General features: G+C 38.0%; 4 protein-coding genes across 4 annotated transcripts; 3 read left to right on the forward strand and 1 right to left on the reverse strand.

The window, feature by feature from the left end:
* Positions 1-46: 46 nt before the first annotated feature.
* Positions 47-4,591, forward strand: MONOS_5942 (putative HD phosphohydrolase domain-containing protein; the record flags this gene model as incomplete). The annotated part of the gene is made up of 11 exons (XM_067876134.1): positions 47-171; positions 233-312; positions 388-449; positions 498-733; positions 807-1,148; positions 1,222-1,276; positions 1,405-1,506; positions 1,652-1,796; positions 2,003-2,100; positions 2,307-2,411; positions 2,516-4,591. 11 exons carry the CDS (start codon positions 47-49, stop codon positions 4,487-4,489), a joined length of 3,324 nt encoding a protein of 1,107 aa, XP_067729121.1. The 3' UTR covers positions 4,490-4,591.
* Positions 4,592-4,668: 77 nt separating this feature from the next.
* On the forward strand, positions 4,669-5,914 carry MONOS_16764 (Rab6a). Its single transcript, XM_067869636.1, has 7 exons — positions 4,669-4,828; positions 4,875-4,956; positions 5,024-5,101; positions 5,149-5,260; positions 5,316-5,406; positions 5,458-5,530; positions 5,590-5,914. Exons 1-7 carry the CDS (start codon positions 4,715-4,717, stop codon positions 5,700-5,702), a joined length of 663 nt encoding a protein of 220 aa, XP_067729122.1. The 5' UTR covers positions 4,669-4,714; the 3' UTR covers positions 5,703-5,914.
* Positions 5,915-6,053: 139 nt separating this feature from the next.
* MONOS_5941 (uncharacterized protein) lies at positions 6,054-9,514 on the forward strand. Its single transcript, XM_067876133.1, has 5 exons — positions 6,054-6,080; positions 6,124-6,220; positions 6,273-6,361; positions 6,410-7,130; positions 7,313-9,514. The coding sequence occupies exons 2-5, from the start codon at positions 6,154-6,156 to the stop codon at positions 8,950-8,952; spliced, it is 2,517 nt and encodes an 838-aa protein (XP_067729123.1). The 5' UTR covers positions 6,054-6,080; positions 6,124-6,153; the 3' UTR covers positions 8,953-9,514.
* Positions 9,420-19,161, reverse strand: MONOS_5940 (uncharacterized protein; the record flags this gene model as incomplete). The annotated part of the gene is made up of 2 exons (XM_067876132.1): positions 9,420-18,953; positions 19,157-19,161. The coding sequence occupies 2 exons, from the start codon at positions 19,159-19,161 to the stop codon at positions 9,917-9,919; spliced, it is 9,042 nt and encodes a 3,013-aa protein (XP_067729124.1). The 3' UTR covers positions 9,420-9,916.
* Between the last annotated feature and the right edge of the window lie 491 nt (positions 19,162-19,652).

Raw genomic sequence — 19,652 nt, forward strand, 5'->3', positions numbered from 1 at the left:
TGAATTTTGAAAAACACATCATTACTGGAATACCATAAATAAGAAAATGGAAGAAGAATCAGAAACCCCATTTCTTATTGAAAATTCAAAAATAATCAATGATCCAATCCATGGATTTATAAAATTTGAATCTCCTTGCATTTCAATTATAGACACACCAGAATTTCAACGGTTCAAATTTTAATTTTTTTTAAAAAATTATGTGTTTTGACATTTTAAATTTGATATGAAGATTGAGAGACTTGCGCCAGCTTGGCTTAACATTATATGTATTTCCTGGTGCAACACATAGCCGCTTTGAACATTCTCTTGGTTAGCAAAAATTGAAATTAAATGTTTTTTCGTTTTATATTTTGATGAATTTTTAAAAAATTTATGCTTTTTAAGGAGTTGCTCATTTGGCTGGTGCACTAGCAGAACATTTTATGATAACTCAGCCCGAGCTTGGGGTATTTTGATTAATATTTTGACAAAAAATGATATTTATTTAAACATAGTTAACACATGAACATGTGTTGGCAGTAAAAATTGCAGGATTGTGTCATGACCTTGGTCATGGGCCTTTTTCACATTGCTTTGAGAAGTTCATGGAGTCAGTTCACCCTGAGAAGCATTTTCATCACGAAGAAATGTCTTGTAAAATTTTGAAACATCTCGTTGAAAAGCACAATATAAATATAGATCCAGAGGAGCTTTATTGGATTCAACAAATGATTCTCGGTGAAAGAGACGAGTTTGCATTTTGATTGAAACATCAATAATTAAACAATTATTAATTATTTGCATCTTTTCTTTAATATATTTAGTTCTTCACCTTTTGCATTTTTATTTGACATTGTATGTAACAAACGAAATTCTGTCGACGTTGATAAATTTGATTACCTCGAGCGAGATTGTTTCATGTGTGGAGTGAAGAATTCATTTGACTCATCAAGACTTATTTCCCTTGCTGCTGTTGTTGATAATGAAGTCTGCTATCCAGCAAAAGAAGCATACACACTGTACGAACTTTTTCACACACGATACTCCCTCCACAAACAGATCTATTCACACAAGGTTACACTTGCAATCGATTATATGATCATTGATATATTAAAAAAAGCTGATGATGTGCTCCACATTTCTGACAGAGTTGATGACGTTGAAAGGTTTGAATAACTCTTATTTGAGAGAACTTATCCGTTTTAAATGTATCTTAAAAATTACTTTGTGAATTAACAGCTATTGCAAACTAACAGATTGTATCCTCAAAGAAATAGAAGTGTCAAGCGATCCTGTATGATTTTGTTTATTTACCGAAAAATATTCATTAAAATAACTTTTATATACTTTATACTTCTGCTGAACCAAACCAATTTCTTATTTTTTACGGGAAAATCTTTTTATTTATTTTTTTCCCCCCAGAGACTTAAAGATGCTCAATCATTGATTTATGCACTAAGAACAAGGCAGCTCTATAAATTATGTGCTGAAATGCTAATTCCTCTTGACAAAGGGAAAATAGTTGTTTGCTACTTTATTATCTTTTGTTTTTATTTTCATTGAAATGATATTTTTGATTGCTTAACTTGATTGTTTTCATAATATAAACATTATTATTGCATTTTTAAAAAATCGCATTATCATACGAATTACTGAATGACATACATAGCCAAATGAAAATGATGTTATTGAAGCTTCTCAAAACCAGCTTACCAAAGAAGATTTTGTTTTGGACACTCGATTTCTCAACTTTGCTTTGAAAAACAGGAATCCAGTTGACAACATTCATTTCTTTGCCACAAGAATGAAACCAAGTATGCTATTGAAAATGAAACAGAATAATTATGAGCGATGCAATTTTACTTGCAAGTCTTATTTTCTTTTATAATTGAAATATTATCTCTTTTCTAATTCCTTTATAATTGACAATATGAGAATTATATATTTTTGTGTCTGTAATTGTATCTTTGATTTTCCAATGCAATTATTTATTCTCAATGCTATTTATTTTTTCAAATAGTGATAAAGTTCAAAATGCAAAAGGGGCATGTGTCATTAATGATTCCAGATGTGTTTGAAGAGAACTATTTGTACATGATTGTCAAAAATACAGATAAAGTATGATAAGCTGCAAGAACATTTTGAACTTATTTTCTATTTAAAAAACTGTTTTATCCTTCTTTACTGTTGCTGCAAAGAAACGTTAATAATATTAAAATTTGAAATTTATTTTACAACTTAACGTTTAAACACATTCTTTCTCCTTTATTTCCATTTCTATTTTTTTTTTAAATAATTTCATAATTTTCTTTTTTTCACAATAGTTTGAATTAGCACAAAGATCTTTATATGCACTGTTTCAAAGGATAGGTTTTGATCAGTCACGCCTACCGCCTCATACTCCAATAAACAAAGCAAGATTAAGAAAAGTTCGCATCATTTTTATAGTTGCATTGTAAAATGAATTTATTTTTTGACTTTTTCTATCTTCCTGTTAATTTGCTAATTATATCATTTTTCTGGCATTATTCAGGCAAATTCCATTCGTCTCTCTTCTATTTCTTCACAGCCCTTGGTAACTCGTTCGATGTCACAGACTACTTCATTTGCCTCGTTTTCACAAACAATGTCCTCAGATAATTCTGAAGATGAAGATGATGGTGAGAGGATTTCAACACAGCCAGATCAATCTTCTGAAGATAAAACGAAAAAAGAAAGCTGCAACGAGGAAAATACAGAAAACCCATTAAATGAAGGGCAACAGAGGAACGATGAGGAGGAAGAAGAAGAAGAGGAAGAAGAAGAGGAAGAAGAGAAAAGACAAAAGCAGAAACATCCAAAAGCAAATGAGTCAACAGAATCGTTGATTGAACAAGCAAAAGAAATAAAACATAAGACGATTTCAATGCCAATTGTTAAGAAAATTATTTCACACAAAGAAGAAATAGACAATGAACATACAGAGCAACAACAATCACATAAAGCAATTCATCAAGCAAAAGAAGAAGCGAAAAACGAAGAAGAAAAAGCAAAACAAAATATCACTGATAATTCCCATGAAAACAGAACACACAAATCCACAAAATTTACCGAAGAAGGGAAAGAAAGATCAAAGAACGAGTCATCCGACATGGAATTGCTTGAAGGAAGCGATATGACTCATTCACCATTGTTGAACCAGATCTTGTTTCCTTCTCCGACTTCGCCTCCAATTGCACCGTCAGTGTTTCTCTCAAATATGTCTTCTTTCCAGAAGAAGCCATTATTATCACCTTCATCACTGCTCCCTCCAAAAATAACGCTTTCTGCTGCTTCTTCAAGCCCTGCTCTTCCATCTATGTCTTCTGCATTTGACTATTCTCCCGATCAACAATCACAAAAATCTCCATCTTTGCCTCCGCTCCTCCAGCGATACTCTTCTTATTCCAATTCAAATCTCATGGGAGCAGGCAAAAAGGGATCAAATTCAGGAGCGTCATTGAATTCACCACGCTGTGTCCAGCAGCAGAAGAAGAACTCGTCAATCTTTTTGGATTTGACACGGGCGCCGCAGCTGCTTCATTCGTCGCATTCGGCAGATGGCTCAGTGGCTGTCACGCCACACAAACAGATGCATTCATTTGAAGAAGGAGAGGAGAAGTATTTGAAGGGATATAATGGAGGAAAAGAGAATGCGAAGAGGAAAATGAAGATGGAGGAAAAAGAAGAAGCTGCCAGATTGTTGGAAGAAGAATCAGAAAAGGAGGACTCAGAAAAAGAGAAAGAGAGCAAAAAGGAAAAAGAAAAGGGCAAACATAAAGGAAAAGACGCTGAAAAAACAAAACAAAAAACAATCCAAACAACTCTTTCATTTGAAAAAAGAAGTGTTAATTCTTCACATGCACAGCCATTGACAAATGTTTCCATTCACACCACACCAGAATCAGCTGCTGCCAGTTCCAGAAAGACAGGAAGATTCAAGTCCAAATCATTAAACACGAAAGATTCCTTCAAGACTGCAACACCTGCTTTGGTTCATTCAGACACAGCTTCTGCACACTCGCCGCTTGTCAATGCATCGCTCTCTTCGGCAACAACATTCACTTACAACTCACTCCAGTCAGATGACAGCTTGCCTGTTTCATTGTCACTTGCAATGTCAAATTCACTCCAAAGTGTGTCTTCCATAGAGACTGACAGGAGCGAAAGAGAAGACAGCATCGGAGAAACTGAGCCGTATCATATGATTGGAGGACATCACGATGATGAAAGTGACGAAATGGAGGCTGAAGAAGCAATAGGAAATGATTCAGATCCAATAATAATACACGATTCTTCGGATTCTCACAAACAGATACAAAAAACTGATGCTAGTTCTTCCAGACATGCACATAATTCGAATGAGACACATATAAAACCGAAAATGAAAAGATCCTCAATTGAAGAAGACAACCGTCAAGAATCTTCTAACCACAACCCAGCTAATGATTATGTGTTCGATGCAACATCATCTCAATCTCTGGAATAATTTAGTTTTAAAATTGTTTTTAACATTTTTATTTTTTAATAATCAACAAATTTATCTTTTTATTTCACCCGGGAATTATATATATATATGTCTTTGAAAATTTATGCTTTTTACACTTTATTTAAAAAGTTATGAAAAAAAATAAAAAAAAGAGCCCATTCTTTTTTTAGAAAACCCTTATTTGTTAATTTTCTACTATTTCATTTTTTCTTCATTACAAATCGAATGTCAATATCTCCATTGGCTAAATTTAAGATTGTATTTGCTGGGGATCAAAGTGTTGGGAAAACAAGCATCATTGCCCGTTTTATGTACGACACATTCGAAAGCTATTACAAAGTTAGTTTTATTTTGAGAAATTGCAAATATAAAATATTTGTTTCAGCCAACAATCGGAATTGATTTCCTTTCTAAGACAATATATCTAGACGAACAAACAGTTCGTCTTCAACTGTGGGATACTGCAGGTTTCGGAATCATTTTTTCATTTATTACAAAACTTCGTATTTTTCCGAACTTTGCTTCATTCTTCAGGACAAGAGCGATTCCGAGCATTGATACCCAGTTATATTCGAGATTGCTCGGCTGCAATCATTGTTTATGATATTACAAGTATCTTTATGCATTATATTTAAAAAATAATTTCTATCATTTCTTAGGCCGTCAAACCTTTGACAACGTTGAAGGATGGGTAAACGATGTGCGAGCAGAAAGGGGCGATGACGTTGTAATTATGATTGTTGGAAATAAAGCTGATGCAAGTGATAGAAGGTATTCACTAAAATTTGATCCAGTTTAAGCAAACCTGTAACTTTTTAACTTTTAGGGAAGTATCACAAGAAGAAGGGGAAGCAAAAGCAAAAGAATTGAAATGTATGTTTACCGAGGCAAGCGCAAAAGCAGGCTATAACGTTAAGGTGTTGTTGTAGTTTTATTTTTTTAAAATTTTTCAATTCCATTTTAATTAGTCACTCTTTCGTAGAGTTGCACTTGCTCTTCCTGCACATCACGCTCCAATTCAACAACCCCAACCTCAACCTGGTATCCATTGTTATTTCATTGTTGTATTTCATAATAACTTTTTTTCCATTAATTTTTAGATCCTGTCATCACCATTACGCCTGATGATGATAAGAAGAAAGGAGTTGGGCCAAATGATTCACCTGATCAAAATCCTAAGCAACCAAAACCTTCTTGTTGCGGCTCATCATGATGCCTAGCACTGAAGAAAATTCACATTCATGAATATTATTACTATCCAATTCGCTTGAGAGCGTCATTTCATAGTTGTTCTAATCTTTTTTGAATTATTTTTTTATCATTATATTTTTATCAGTTTTCTTTTTTCAAATATTGTTTTATCACTCGCTCTCATTTCACATAAACATTTTGTATATTTCAAAAAAATATATGTTTTTGGATTAATTATTTGTTAATCACGTGTTTTAATATCGAATAATAAAATACGATTTAATAAATTCATGATATTGGAGATAGTTTATTTGTGAGTTTTGATCAACCTTAACAAAAGATTTTGATGACTTTTTTATCGAAGAACCAGAGATTCGAGTCTTTAAATGATCAACCGGATGTACGCCTTTATTAGTGTTGTTGTTTATTTGCAATGTTCATAGGTTTCTTATGTTCCTTTTCTTCTCAAAGAAATGCATCGACTTGATATAAATGCTCGATTACCAATAATTCAACAACTTCTTTTCTATGCTATAAGAGGTTTTTGCTTATCTATCTTGTTAAATATTTATGTTTATTTTTGAAAATTAAGTTGAGGATTCAATCAGAATGATGATTGATGCAAAACTTTCAAACACACTCACTGACATGCTTTCTCAGCCTTTATATCCCGCAATTCAGGTATTTCTTTTCTTTTTCTTGATCACTGAAAGACTTTTGCTTTTAAAGATTGCATGTACAGATCTAATTCTTGTTATATCAAATCATCTGGTTCAAAGCAAACCTTTTTCGTCATTTTCCTTATTATGCCATTCCTTACTTGAAGCAATGCAATCCACTGATTCAACGTGCTCGCAATTATCTTTGGAATGCTTAGTTTCACTTTTGGCGTCTAATATTCCATTTGCAGAAATGTTAATTCGAGGTGGATTTGGAGAAGAGATGAGGTTGAAGCTAAATTCAAATTCAGCAAATTTAAAACAAAAAAAGCGAATGTTGAAATTATTGATAGCACTTTGCAAGTGTAATATCTCCTCTGATTGTATATATCGTTTTTCAGGGGAAGTTGAAAGATTATGCCAATCTGATGATCTAAAAGTGGGTCCTCTTGCACTTGGTATCAATGAGTCAATTATGAAAAAAATTAGAAGAAACAAGCAAGCAACTGAAGAAAGCGAAGGAAGAATGGGAAGTTCGGGGACAGGATTTGAGAACAGAAATGAACGAAATGAGTCGTCAAATAGAGGAAGGAGAGGGAATGGGGGATTCAGTGTGCTAGGCGGGCTAAGTCAACTGAGCTTGTTCGGATCTGGAAGAGATCAAGGAAGGGATAAGAAGTCTTCAGGCAGATCTTCTTCAACAAAACGATCTGGAAGAAATGCACAGCAACCAGCACCAATGCAAATTGCCTCTTCAACTGGTCATTCATTTGGAGGAGCAAGAGGAAACGGTTTGAAAAACGGAAGAGTAAAGTTCACATCCTTTTTTCAATGAATTTACATTTTCTATATGTTTATTTAACTATTTTTTTACAATTCATGACAAATGAAACATTCATTTTTCATTTTTTCTTCAATTAATTTTACTTTTCGTAAACAATCAATTTATTATATTATTTTTTTAACCCCTTAGCAACTCTGTTCTCTCCATTCAGATCAGATCCATTGGAAACGAATGCGGCTTTCACAGCGCAACCACCTCCAATCCCCAATCCAGACCCGCGCTTCCGTGCAACTCCATCGCCGCATCAAGCAGCAGAACAAAACCCTTCGAATCAACCAGCCAATCAACCACCTCAGCAAACAGCAGGACTTGCACAACCTTCTACAGACGGAGAGCAGCCGATGGGAAACGAGCATCAGACCGAAAGGCGCTCAGCGTCTGCTGCAGCTTCCTCAAACACAGAGAGAGAGGAGTCGCAAGAAAGCGATGTGCAAATGCAGAGGCGCAGGCAGCAGCGCAGATTGCTTTTCAGAGGAAGATATCATTCTGAAGACGATTCTGACAGCGATTGGAGTGAAAGTGAAAGCGAAAGCGAAAGCACGAGTGAAAATGAAGGCAAAGATGGAGATGAACCAGCCATTCGCACTGCAGATGAGCAAGGGACCACACTTGCTGCTTCTCGTCAAGCTCGAACAGAACCCCTTTTGAGAAGCGAAAGCAAAAATGAGTCAGGAAGTGTTGTTGAGATGACTGGAGCGACTGCAGTTGCTGTGCAAACGACACAAGAGGCTCAAACACGTTCAGAAGAACATTCTGGCTCTATATCGTCACTTTTAATTCCTCCAAACCTTTCAAAAGCTGCTTCACAACACGCCCAACAAAACACTTCAGCTTCGACTTCATCTTCATCTTCATCATCTGCTTCTGCTTCTGCTTCCACTTCAACAGAACAATCATCATCTCAAATGCAATTTTCATCAGTACCATTGTCTGTCTCTGCTCCAACTTCTTTGACAATCACGGAACAAACGCATTCCAGCAATGCTTCACAAGAAAACCAACCAACGAACAATGCTCTGTTATCTGCTGCTCAACCTCCTCCTTTAGTAGAAGTTACTGCAGCTGCCACTGTGGTGGGACCAACACTTTCAATGCCATCATCATCATCATCATCATCATCATCATCATCATCATCTTCTTCTTCTTCTTCTTCTTCTTCTTCTTCTTCTTCACCATCTTCATCATCATCTTTATCGCTAAAACCCACGTCTCCTTCAAGAAATACATTTCATTCTTCTTTAATGCCGGTATCTTCGCAACCTTCAGAAACAGTTCTTCCTTTTCCTTCTCCTTTCTCTTTATCTTCTTCATCTGCTGTTTTGTCATCATCTTCTTATTCGACTTCATCTTCGACTTCGACTTCGACTTCAACTTCTGTCAGGCGGAATGAAACAGCCGACCCGTTTTCAACAACAAAAGCCAGTGCCACTTCGCGATTCCAACGACCTTTTCACTCAAAATCACCTGAACGAAACGCTGTCCATCTCTATCATTCAATCTCAACTCCTTCTTCATCTTCTCAGCCTCCTCCGTCTGTGTCTATTCTTCAGTCTCCGCCTGCTTCTCGTGCGTATTGGCGCTCTCCTTCGCTTCCGTCTTATCCCTCTCAAAATGCATTAGAAACTCATGATGCAACTACTGCTATTGATTCTGATTTAACAACAAATTTTGCAGGAACTTCCACTGATGTTCAAGACGTCCAATCTGTATCTGGAGCAATTTCTTTGAATTCGAATACACATGCCACAGAGAATCACACACAAAGATGAAAAACTCTATTAATGTTGTTGGAAACATAAAGGATTCTATTTTAATATGAAAATTATAACGAGTCCTTCCATCCTTTAAGGTTCGTTGAAATTTTTCATGAAACAAAAGGCATCTTTTTTGAAATTCATTGTTCATTTAGTCGGAAATATCATCGAGTTTGAAAGAAAATGTTTCATATTTATTGCGCTCGAAACGGAATAATAGATGATTCAAATACTGTTTAATCTGAATTTCTCGGCTTGAAGACAAGAATAGTTATTTCTGGGATTGAACTTTGCCGCTATGACAATTTGTTCGAATGAGAATAATACTAACATGTAATTTGAAAATTCAAGCATGGATCTGTTTTTGATTAAATTCACAAAGTGAATTATTCAACAAAAACGAGTTTTTTTTCAAAATTTCATGAAAACATTTACATTTTTTGTGAAAAAGAAAATTTGAACCAAAAAATTTGGAAATTCACTTTTGAAAATAATGCAATACATTGATTTTTCAAAAATGCTTTGCCATTAACAAAATATGTGGCATTGGCAAGAACATGCAAACAAGTGTATATTGAATACATACAAATTTATCAAACTTTGAAAAAAAATAAACATTTTTAAAATTTGCAAAATGAAACATAAACACACAGATTTGAAAAGAACACAAACCAACTCAAAATAAAACATACATAAAAAGATTGTTGAATACATATAGCTTTCTTATTTGAAAAAAGGTAATTGAAAAAAGAATGTCAAAAAAATTTCATCTTCGATCTGGAAGATTTGAAAATGTTGTTATAAATCAAATAAAGCAGAAATAAACATAAAACTAAAATCATACAGAATAACTCCCTCTTTATATATTTCGTTGAGCACAAATCATTTCAATAAGAAAGAAAACGTGTAGTTGCATGCTATTTTCTAAAAAGGTTGTAATTTTTTCTTGTAACTTTTCGAAGAAGAAATTTTGTGCTCCTCATGAATAAATTCCACTTTCTTCAATTGTTTCGTTCGAATCTTTTTTTTTGATCTTAACTTTTTTACCTTTTTCTTCCATAACATCGAATGTGTTTTCAAAGGTGATTGCATCGGAAACAGTGAATACTATTGCATCTTTCGGAAAACGCTGAAAACATTCCCTTTTTAAGTTTAATAGAGAAGGTCGGTCATTCCCTGCTGTTGCCAAACTTGATTTTACCAATTCGTAAAACGTAAATCCTTCTATCATACTCATCTCTGGTCTTTCTCCATTTATAATTTTTTGCCCAGCCACAACCGGTTCACACTCTCCAAATGGGATCTGAAGAGTTAGACATTCCCAGAGCATCATCCCAATCGAAAAGGAAACTGATTCCTTCGTTGCTTCCCTCTTCTTGTTCATCAGCAGCTCAGGCGCCTTCCATCTCAGACACTCTTTTTTGAAATTGTCATCCTCGTCCTCAAACGCAGATGATGGCGGTGGCGAGTCTTTCCCATTTCTGTTCACGGTGGAGCAATCAGATGTTGATGTGACAACAGTTGATGAAGAGATGGAAGATGATTCTGAGTCATCAGACAATAAGTCAGAATGCATCACAATGCAGATCACCATGTGTTCTGAGAAAAGAACAATGTGAGGGCTCAGATTGGAAAGAGAAGAAAGAGGATTTTTCATTTCATCAAATGAGTGAAGGGCGAGATTGGCCACCCAGAACAGGATCTGGGCAGCCGTCATCTCTCTTTCCTGCGGGCTTCCGATTGCCATCTCTTTCTTTTCATTTCTTCCATGAAGCAACATGAACAACGAATCTCTCAAATCAACAATCAGCTTCTCATGAGGAGACGAGCAGGCCATCACATCCACAAGATTCGACATCGATGAGGTGGTTGGGCACAGATCCTCTCCTCGAACAAAGGTGGATTCTGTATCTGAAGTGTCTGTTGTTGAAGTCGATGAAATGGATGGTGATGGTGTTCGCTTTCTGGTCTCTTCTTCTTCTTCAACTTTCTCTAGAGCCCAATCAGGAATTTTGTCTGAATCTCTGCCCAATATGTATTCTGTTGATCCGCTTTCACTCAACAAATGCTCTGAAGACTCAGAATGTCCCAAGCTTTTTGCATACACTCTTTTCTTGATCCTCTCTTCATTCTTCTTCTCTGCCTCCCTTTCTGCTCTCCTCCACTGCTCCTCTGGTGACATCTCCATCGTCACCATCTCAAATGCTTTGGGGTCCTTCTTGATATTATCATTCACAATCTCTCTCAGATCTTCTGCTTCATTCTTCACCTTCCTCCACCGAACAACAAAAATGACAAAGCCTATTAAAACGATCAAAAAAAGAACAGCAAATATCACAATCACAACCAATGCCCATGATGATTTTCCTTCTTTTCCACTGTTAACAATTATTTCATCTCCTTTTTTATTTGTTTCACTTGCATTCTTCAAAATGAATGATGATGTTGTTGATGGTGAATCAATCTTCCCAAATAGAAGGCTCACAGATACTTCTGTCTCTGCTCCCATTGCTGCCATCTGATCCGATGAAACAACAGCACCAATTTCGCTCTCTGACACACTTTCCCTTTCACCAATCTTATTGGTCTCAATCACCTCTTCCACTCCATTCTTGAAACTCAGATGCAACGAAATATTGCATGGTAGAAGAAGTCTCCCAGTCAGCGTGATGATTGTTCTCCCATCAGATGCTGTTTCATTCCTCGCCTCTTTCACAACAGGGATGAACAGCGATGATGCTCTCTCCTCGATTATCCCTCCCAATTCACATCCTTCATCCAAAATCCACAACGATGTGTTTGGCAAAACTCCATCTCCTCCTTTCAAACTCACCACATTCAACACTTCAGAATCTGAACAGAGAATGTTTCTTCTGATTGAAGGATATTTTTCAATTGATGGGTTGTTATTCATAAACTCTCCTTTCTCAATTACAATGCTTCCTTCCCAAATAGAAAGACCTCCACCAGAACAGTTCACAAAACTCGTATCCATTATCTCCCCTGAGCTCTTCTTCACCTCAATAACTGATTCATTCCATTTGCACACATCCACTTCCTCATTCGGTTGCTTTTCATTTATTTCCCCATCAAACAAGCATTGCCTCATCTGAATATTTTTGCTCATCAAAAGAGATATCATCTTTCCTTTCTTTCTTTTTGATGAACACCCACCAAACGAACAGTTCGAAAACTCCACATTTCCTTCCATTCCCTCAACATCAACCGCTCCTGTGCTCTCACCCACACATGTGATGTTATCAAATGAAGATGAGAATATGGAAAACGAAAGCTTATTTTCTTCTCTGTTATTTGAACCTGGTTCTCCACTACTAACATTCATTAACCATCCATTTTTAATCTTCACATTTCCTGCTTCCACTTTTTCCACCTTCACATTTGCAACTCCGATGATCTTAAAACAGTCTTTATTTGACTCAATATTTCTGAATATTAACACATTCACTTCAGTATCCTCTTCCATTATCATGGCTGCTTCATTCAAAAATGAAAGCCACAAAACACTCACATTCCCCATTGAGCATTTCCCCCTTTCCACAAATATCAGACAGAATAGCACTTCTACCATTTCCCTCTCAGCCGATCTCGCTCCTTCAAATGAACACATGCTGATCGATGTCTTTCCTGAAGTTATCTTCATGAATGATGAATGTGGTGTTGGATGTGGAGTTGATGTTGATTCCTCTTCTTCAAATGTGAATCGAATCCATCGAACATACACCTGCCCTCTTGTCTCCACAATCATTTCTTTGCTGCAATTCATCCTTCCTTTCACAACCACAAGGCTCTGCACTTCGTGCATCCCGCTCAGCGTGAGCGTGTCCAATTCGATTTCCTCATCAATCATTGACTCATCATCAACAAACACCTGACTGAAAAAATCATGTGTCAGATGCCTCAGTCCAAACCCAATCGTTGCACAAGGAAGTGAAGGTTTCCCACACTGCTGCTCATTGCTTCCCCCTTTCCCTTCTTTGCTCGACACCACAATCGTGTCTGATTGGTATTTCACAATCAGACTCATCAAGTCCATCGCCTCCTCCTTGTGCTCTCCCGCATCCATCCCATAGATCGCATTCTGCCTGATGAACTCCACATCACGGAAGTCGATGTTGAACTGTGTTTCGTTGATCTGCCTCTCGATGCAGTCGCACACAATGAACACATCATTCCCGATGAATGCTGTGTTCCTTCGGAATATCACCCCATCAAACACATAATCCAGCTCCCCCCTCAATTCAGTCTTCAGATACACTCCACCTCCTTTCCCTTCGCTCACAGAGCATCCACATTGCTTCACACTCGTATTCACAACATGGAACAATCCTCCTTCATTCAACTCAAACAGCATTGCCCCTCCCTTTGAACTTCTTCCGGAGTTGCACGCTTCGATCAGCGAATCTTCAACAACAAGCTTCACTCCACTTCCATTCCTGCTCGAAATAACACTCGAATCTGTTCCTTCCCCTTCAACTGATCCAATACTACAATTCTTCATCCTCACCTCACCTCCTCCATTTGCTTCCTCTCCTTCAATTTCAAGCAAACTCCCACTCTCCAATGTGGCTTCTGTGACTGTGAATTCATCAATCACACTCACAACTTCTCTACCCACCACAAACACACTTCTCTTCCCAAAAAATGAAGACACTTTGAACCTCTTCATCTCCAGCTCCCCTTTCTTCACAACACAAAATGCTACATTTCCCATCCCTTCTCTCTTTCCTTTCCATGAGATTGAACAGTCTTTCCATTCAACTTTCCTTCCCTCACTCACAATCATCCCTGCTTCCCCACTTCCCAAAACATTCATCACACACATTTCCAGTGCCCTCAGAGTAATTGTTCCACTGTTGCGAAGGCACACTTTTGCTCCACTTTCTCCTTCACTCCCCATCACAACTGTTCCATATTCCATCTCATCATATCCTGCTCCCACTGATTCCACATCAATCCCACTCAAATCATGTTCCCTTTCCACTCTTATCTTTTCTTTCACTCTCACAACTTTTTTCTCTCCTCCTCTCTCAATATGCTTCAATCCCATCTCCAATGTCTCACACGGATCCTCTTCACTCCCACATCGAACAACATCATCTCCCTTTTCCCACACCACTATCCTCTCGCTTTTGTATTCAATCACAAATCGCAACAGATCTGTGCTTATCCGCTTCTCATCACTTCCAACAAACAGATTCTGATCGTCTTCTATCCCTTCGACATCAATCGCAAATGTCTCACTCCTCACTGTCACATTCAGATCTGAATCCAAAATAAACATGTTCTTCCCCACAAATGCCTCGTTCCCAACAAACTTCACATCCTCGAACTTGAATGACGTTCCTCCCCTCCTTTCACTGCAATTCACATGCAGCCATCCTCCTTTCCCACCTCTCACCTTCTCTGCTGCACATCTCTCTATCATCCCCTCTTTCACATGAATCATTCCTGAATCATGGATATTCACCCTCACTGCCCCTCCACTCATGCTCTCTCCTCCTGTGATGTCACTCATGTTGCTCTGTTCTATCTTCATCACTTTCCTCACCTCTGCACATATCACAGCTGATTCATCTGCACCAACAACTGACAGGCTCCCAAACGAGCAGTTGCTGATGCTAACAGACTCACTCTCTGCTCCATTCTGTTCCATCCCAAGAAGAGATAGATCTATCAGACTCTTTTTTGTTCTGATATTATTTATTGATATCCACTTCATTCTCAAAGCTTGTCCACTGCTTCTGATGATTCGATATTCTATCGCCTCTTCTTCCCCTTCCTGCATCAAAAACGAACACAATTCCATCTCCAAAACACCATTTGCTGTTCCTGAGTTTATCACTACCTCTCTCCTCTGTTCAAATGATCCAGGCAATTCAAACCCAACATTCACAAACACGCTTAATCCCTTCGAATCAAGAACACTTTCTCCTTCTCCTTCAATTCCTTTCTCCACAACCACCTTCTTTTTCTTGTTGTCTTTCCCTTCAATCCTCACTCCACTCGCATCTCCCACCTTCTCAACAGTCGTGCTCCCGCTTATCACAATTTTCTTTTCTCCCTCTCCACCAAGCCTCCCAATTCCACAATCCACACTCCTGCATGGACAGTTCTCCATCCCACACCACATTCCATCGTCTCCAGTCTCACTCTCCACCTCAATCACAGATGAGCTGTATCCATCAATGAATATGAACAGATAAACCTCATTTAAAAACTTCTGCCTATCCTTCCCCATCAGCGAATTCTCTCTATCACTAATCCCTCTACTGAATGAGAAACTGCTTCCATTCACAACCCTCCTCAAATCATCACACACAACAAACGCATCCCTCCCACTCCTTGCTCTGTTCTCTTCAAACCTCACTCCACTCAAATCAAACCTACATCTCTCTCCTTCAATCCCCACCCACATCCCTCCTCCACACCCTCCTCCATTCATCATCCCTTCCTCTCCTGCTGAACACTTCTTCATCAGTGTCACTTCTTCTTCGCTCCTGATCTTCAGTTGTGCATCCCCTTTCAGTTCCACCCTCATCCCTCCTCCATTCCCTTTCTCTGCCACACATCCTTCAATACTCGTGTTCCACACATCCACCATGCCTCCCTCCCCAACTACTCCATTCACCATCCCTCCTTCTCCTTCACTGACTTTGATATTGCTCCCATTGCATCCCCAAATCGATATCTCCTTTGCCTCAATTTCTTTTATTATCCCTGAATTTACAAAATTGCATAAATTCCATTTGCATTCTCTCATCCTCGCAATACAGTTGCTCCCCGCACAAATCATACTGCATCCTCCCATTTCACTCTCACTTACAATCATACTTTCTCCTGTGAGTGCGCTTCCTTCCCTACAAACAACAAATCCCATTTCTCCTTCAAAGGTGATATCATTCAGCTCCACATTCTTCAACGACACAGATGACAATCCCCCATTCGCTTTTATCACAGGCTTTCCAAACCTCATTGATGCCAATCTCAGTGAAGTCACATTCACCTCTCCCTTTTCCACAACAATCAAGTTATATCCAACATAACTCACTTCAATTCCAACTCCAAATATGAATACACATTCACTTAAGTTCAGTGTTTCTCCTTTCAGCTGGAATATCGTCTCATAATGCTCAAGAACAGATGGCATCACCAGCTCAATCTTCCTCATCCTTGTTTCCTTCAACACCACAAACACTCCAACGCATCCTTCCTCATCTCCTTTGCATGCTGCCCCACCTTCAACAACAAGCGATCCATCACCCCCTATTCCTTCAACAACTCTTTCCATTTTCGAAAACACCACTGTCGAGCCAACCTCAACTCCATTTCCAATTTTGATGGTTGATGTTGTTGTTCCATCTGCTGGTGTGCTCTCTTCCCTCTCAATAGGATAATTCAGTGTTCGGCACTCAAAAAATGTGTGCCCACATTGAGGATGATCAGCTCCTGGAGCTGAAACATAGATCTCACTCCTCGGAACATCAAGAAGATAGCACACAATCGGAATCACCAGCGTTGCATTGTTCGTGTCTCCCACTCCCTCCACTTCATGAACATCCCCGCTCAAAAGAGAAACAAATCCATATCTCCCTTTCGGAACCAATTCCAGCTGATTCGAAGCAATAAACACATTCACACCTTGAACAGCATGATTATTTTCAAATCCCACATTCGCGATCTCAAACACAGTTGATGGAGATGACAGCTCCAAATATATCCCTCCTCCACTTCCCTTCTCCTCACAACTTCCCTTCTCTGCTCCACATTCACAAATTTCTGTAACAACATTTCCTCTGCCAATCTTGAATGTTCCACTTTCATCGATTCTCCAATCAATGCTCCCTCCATTCCCTTCCTTGCACACACAATTCCTGAATGTGGTGTTCTCCAGCTCCCATGAATCACTCCTTTCGCTTCGAGCGCTGAATATCGCCCCATCTCCTCTCATCTTATAGATCCTTTGGATAGTCACATTTCCCATCATCCCTCTCCAAACTCCACTTTCCTCCTCTTCTTTGAACAATGGGCAATCACCCAGACCAATATCCTCAATCAAACAGTTTTCCATCTTCATTTTCTCAAATATCACTTTGAACGGAGAAACATTAAATGAGTGTGTCTGCTCATCGTCTATCTCTGATATGATCACATCCTTCAGTGTCAGCATCTGTGCACCTGTTCGCATCACAAACAATGAAGACGATGATTCTACGGCATTGTGTCGAATAGTCACCAAAGACAATCCCATCGATCCCGAATCCAAAGTGAACAAACACTCAAGAGAATTCAACAATTCTGTGCTGATGACACACTCGCTCTCGCTTTCGCCCTTGAACGAAATATCTCCCCCTCCAACGAATAGAGCCATTGAAGAATATGTCGATCGAAGAATATTCACAGTTCCCTCTGCTCCTTTCTCAATCATGTTGTATGCCTGCTCAATCGTGTTGCACGGATTGGTCTGTGTTGTCCCACAGACTGGCCCTGTAATTCCATCTGTTCTGGCATATGTTATGCGCACAGTTGGGAGCCACGCATCGTAATCTGTTTGGCTGTCGTTGTAAAACACTCTCTTTGAGGGGGTTGTTGAGAACGATGACTCAAATGGTGAACCTTTCAATAAATAGTTTTTGATTTTGACATCACTCCCTTCTCCACATGCAGCAAAATTCCTGGTGAAAAAACAAAAGGATATAAATTTTGGAGATGGAACTGCTTCCATCCAACTTGCTGAATTCAAACGTATTCCTCCGCCTCCACCTTCAAAAACACCTGTTCCAGTTCCATTTGCAGCGTTTCCTTCAAATTCACATTCTGATATCAGATACATGTTTGAAGTTTCTTCTAAAAACAAACCTCCACAATACGATCCTGCTTTGTTTTTAATAAATTTGCATTTTTCAATTGCCTCATTCGCATTTCCAGAAGACTGTTGAATACGCAATCCTCCTGCATAATTTGCACTAGCTTTGCATTCAAAAAATGTACATTCTGATAAATGATAGTCGCCTTTTAACTGGAAAATGATCATTCCACCTGTATTACCTTCTGAAATGCAATGTGAAAAATTGCAGCCTAACATTTTCACACCTGCTGCTGATTGAACATCAACAGCTCCATCGCCGCCATGACTCATATTCTTGAATGAACATTGAATGCACTCAAGTTTCGAATATCCATCCAGATGAATTGCACTTCCATAACTTGAATATCCTGTGCTAAACCATTCGCAATCTGTAAAAATGTGCGTTTCACCTGCCCCGAGTGGTTGCCGTGTCATGTTGCGTCCACCTGATTCGTGAACATTCATCGTTCTCGCAGAGCGCTCAAATGAGGTGTTTGTTGCTCTCAGCGAAGCACATGGGCTGTTCACTGACCTTAAAATGCCTCCATCAATAACATCCAAAACTCTGAAAAACGAGCATCCTTCAATCGTTGTTTCTGTCCTTGCTCTAAAATCCATTTCTCTTTGCGCTCCTGAAGCAACAGAAATGTTTGCCATCTTCAGACCAGAGGCTTTCACAAAGCAACTAACATTCGGTGATAAAAATGGAGCAGACTCCAATTCAAATGATGAAAACGACGAATCACAAAGAGTTATCGAGCCTATTCCATCTCTCTCAGATTTTATGAAAGACGAGCAGATAAGCTGCTGAATTGGTGTAAACGGCCTTGAGGTTTGAATCGTCAGATTCACGGAATTGATGCTTCCTTCAACCACCACAAATGGGCTCATTTGTGATGATATCAAGATCATGCATCCTGCAACATCAAGCCTTGACCCTTCACAAACCAAAAAACAAGCTTTTCCTTCCTGCTGAATCTGCAGCACACTCGCTGTGCTCACTGAGCAGTTCACAGCAACAAATGTCGATAGAACCATGCTATTCTGATTATTTTCTGGTGTACAAAAATCATTCCTGCAAACTGGCAATCGGAACACAACTTTTGCATCCAATCCACATATTTCCTTTCCCGATGCTTCTTTTGTCTCACTGATAGCAATAATACATGTAAATATAATAAGAACTAACTTCATATCTCTTTTAAGTGTTATTTACACTTTAAACGATAGAAAAATAAGTTGGAAAAATATGATCTGTCCTATTATAAAATAATTCATTTTTGAAGAAATTTTTCGTTTTTGTTTTAAATATGTTCTGGTTGAAAACGCATTATTCAAAAATAGAAAATCAACCACATATTCGAATTGAATTTTTCTTTTTATTAAATATGAAATTAAGAGCGTTTCATTTATTGATGCTCAAACAATCCAGTATGAAAATTTTAAAAACCCAATTGTTTTGTGATTTTGTAATTTTTTCGTTTAAATATTCACCTGGTTTTTTAAAACGTTATATTTATATGGAGTTGAATGGATTTTCTATCTAATTTCTTGTTTTTGTGTTGACTCTCTTACGATACCGATAATTCAAAAATGAAACTATGCATTAAGTGTCAAACATCATTCGCACAAACAAAGTTCTGAACACTTTCAAATTTCAAATTTCTTATTTCTATTTCTTTTTATCCTTTGCTCTTTTTGAATGCATTTTAAATATATATTACATCAATTGTTTTTTACAGGGAAAAACAGTTGCTTTTGTGTATTGCGAAAAGTCTTTTCAACAAAGCAAAGATGATTTCAAGTTATATTGAGTTCAAATAAAACAGAGTTTTTTTCAGATCACGAC

Source organism: Monocercomonoides exilis (genome assembly GCF_001643675.1).
Source record: "Monocercomonoides exilis strain PA203 chromosome Unknown scaffold17-1647472, whole genome shotgun sequence".
Classification (NCBI taxonomy): Eukaryota; Preaxostyla; order Oxymonadida; family Polymastigidae; genus Monocercomonoides; species Monocercomonoides exilis.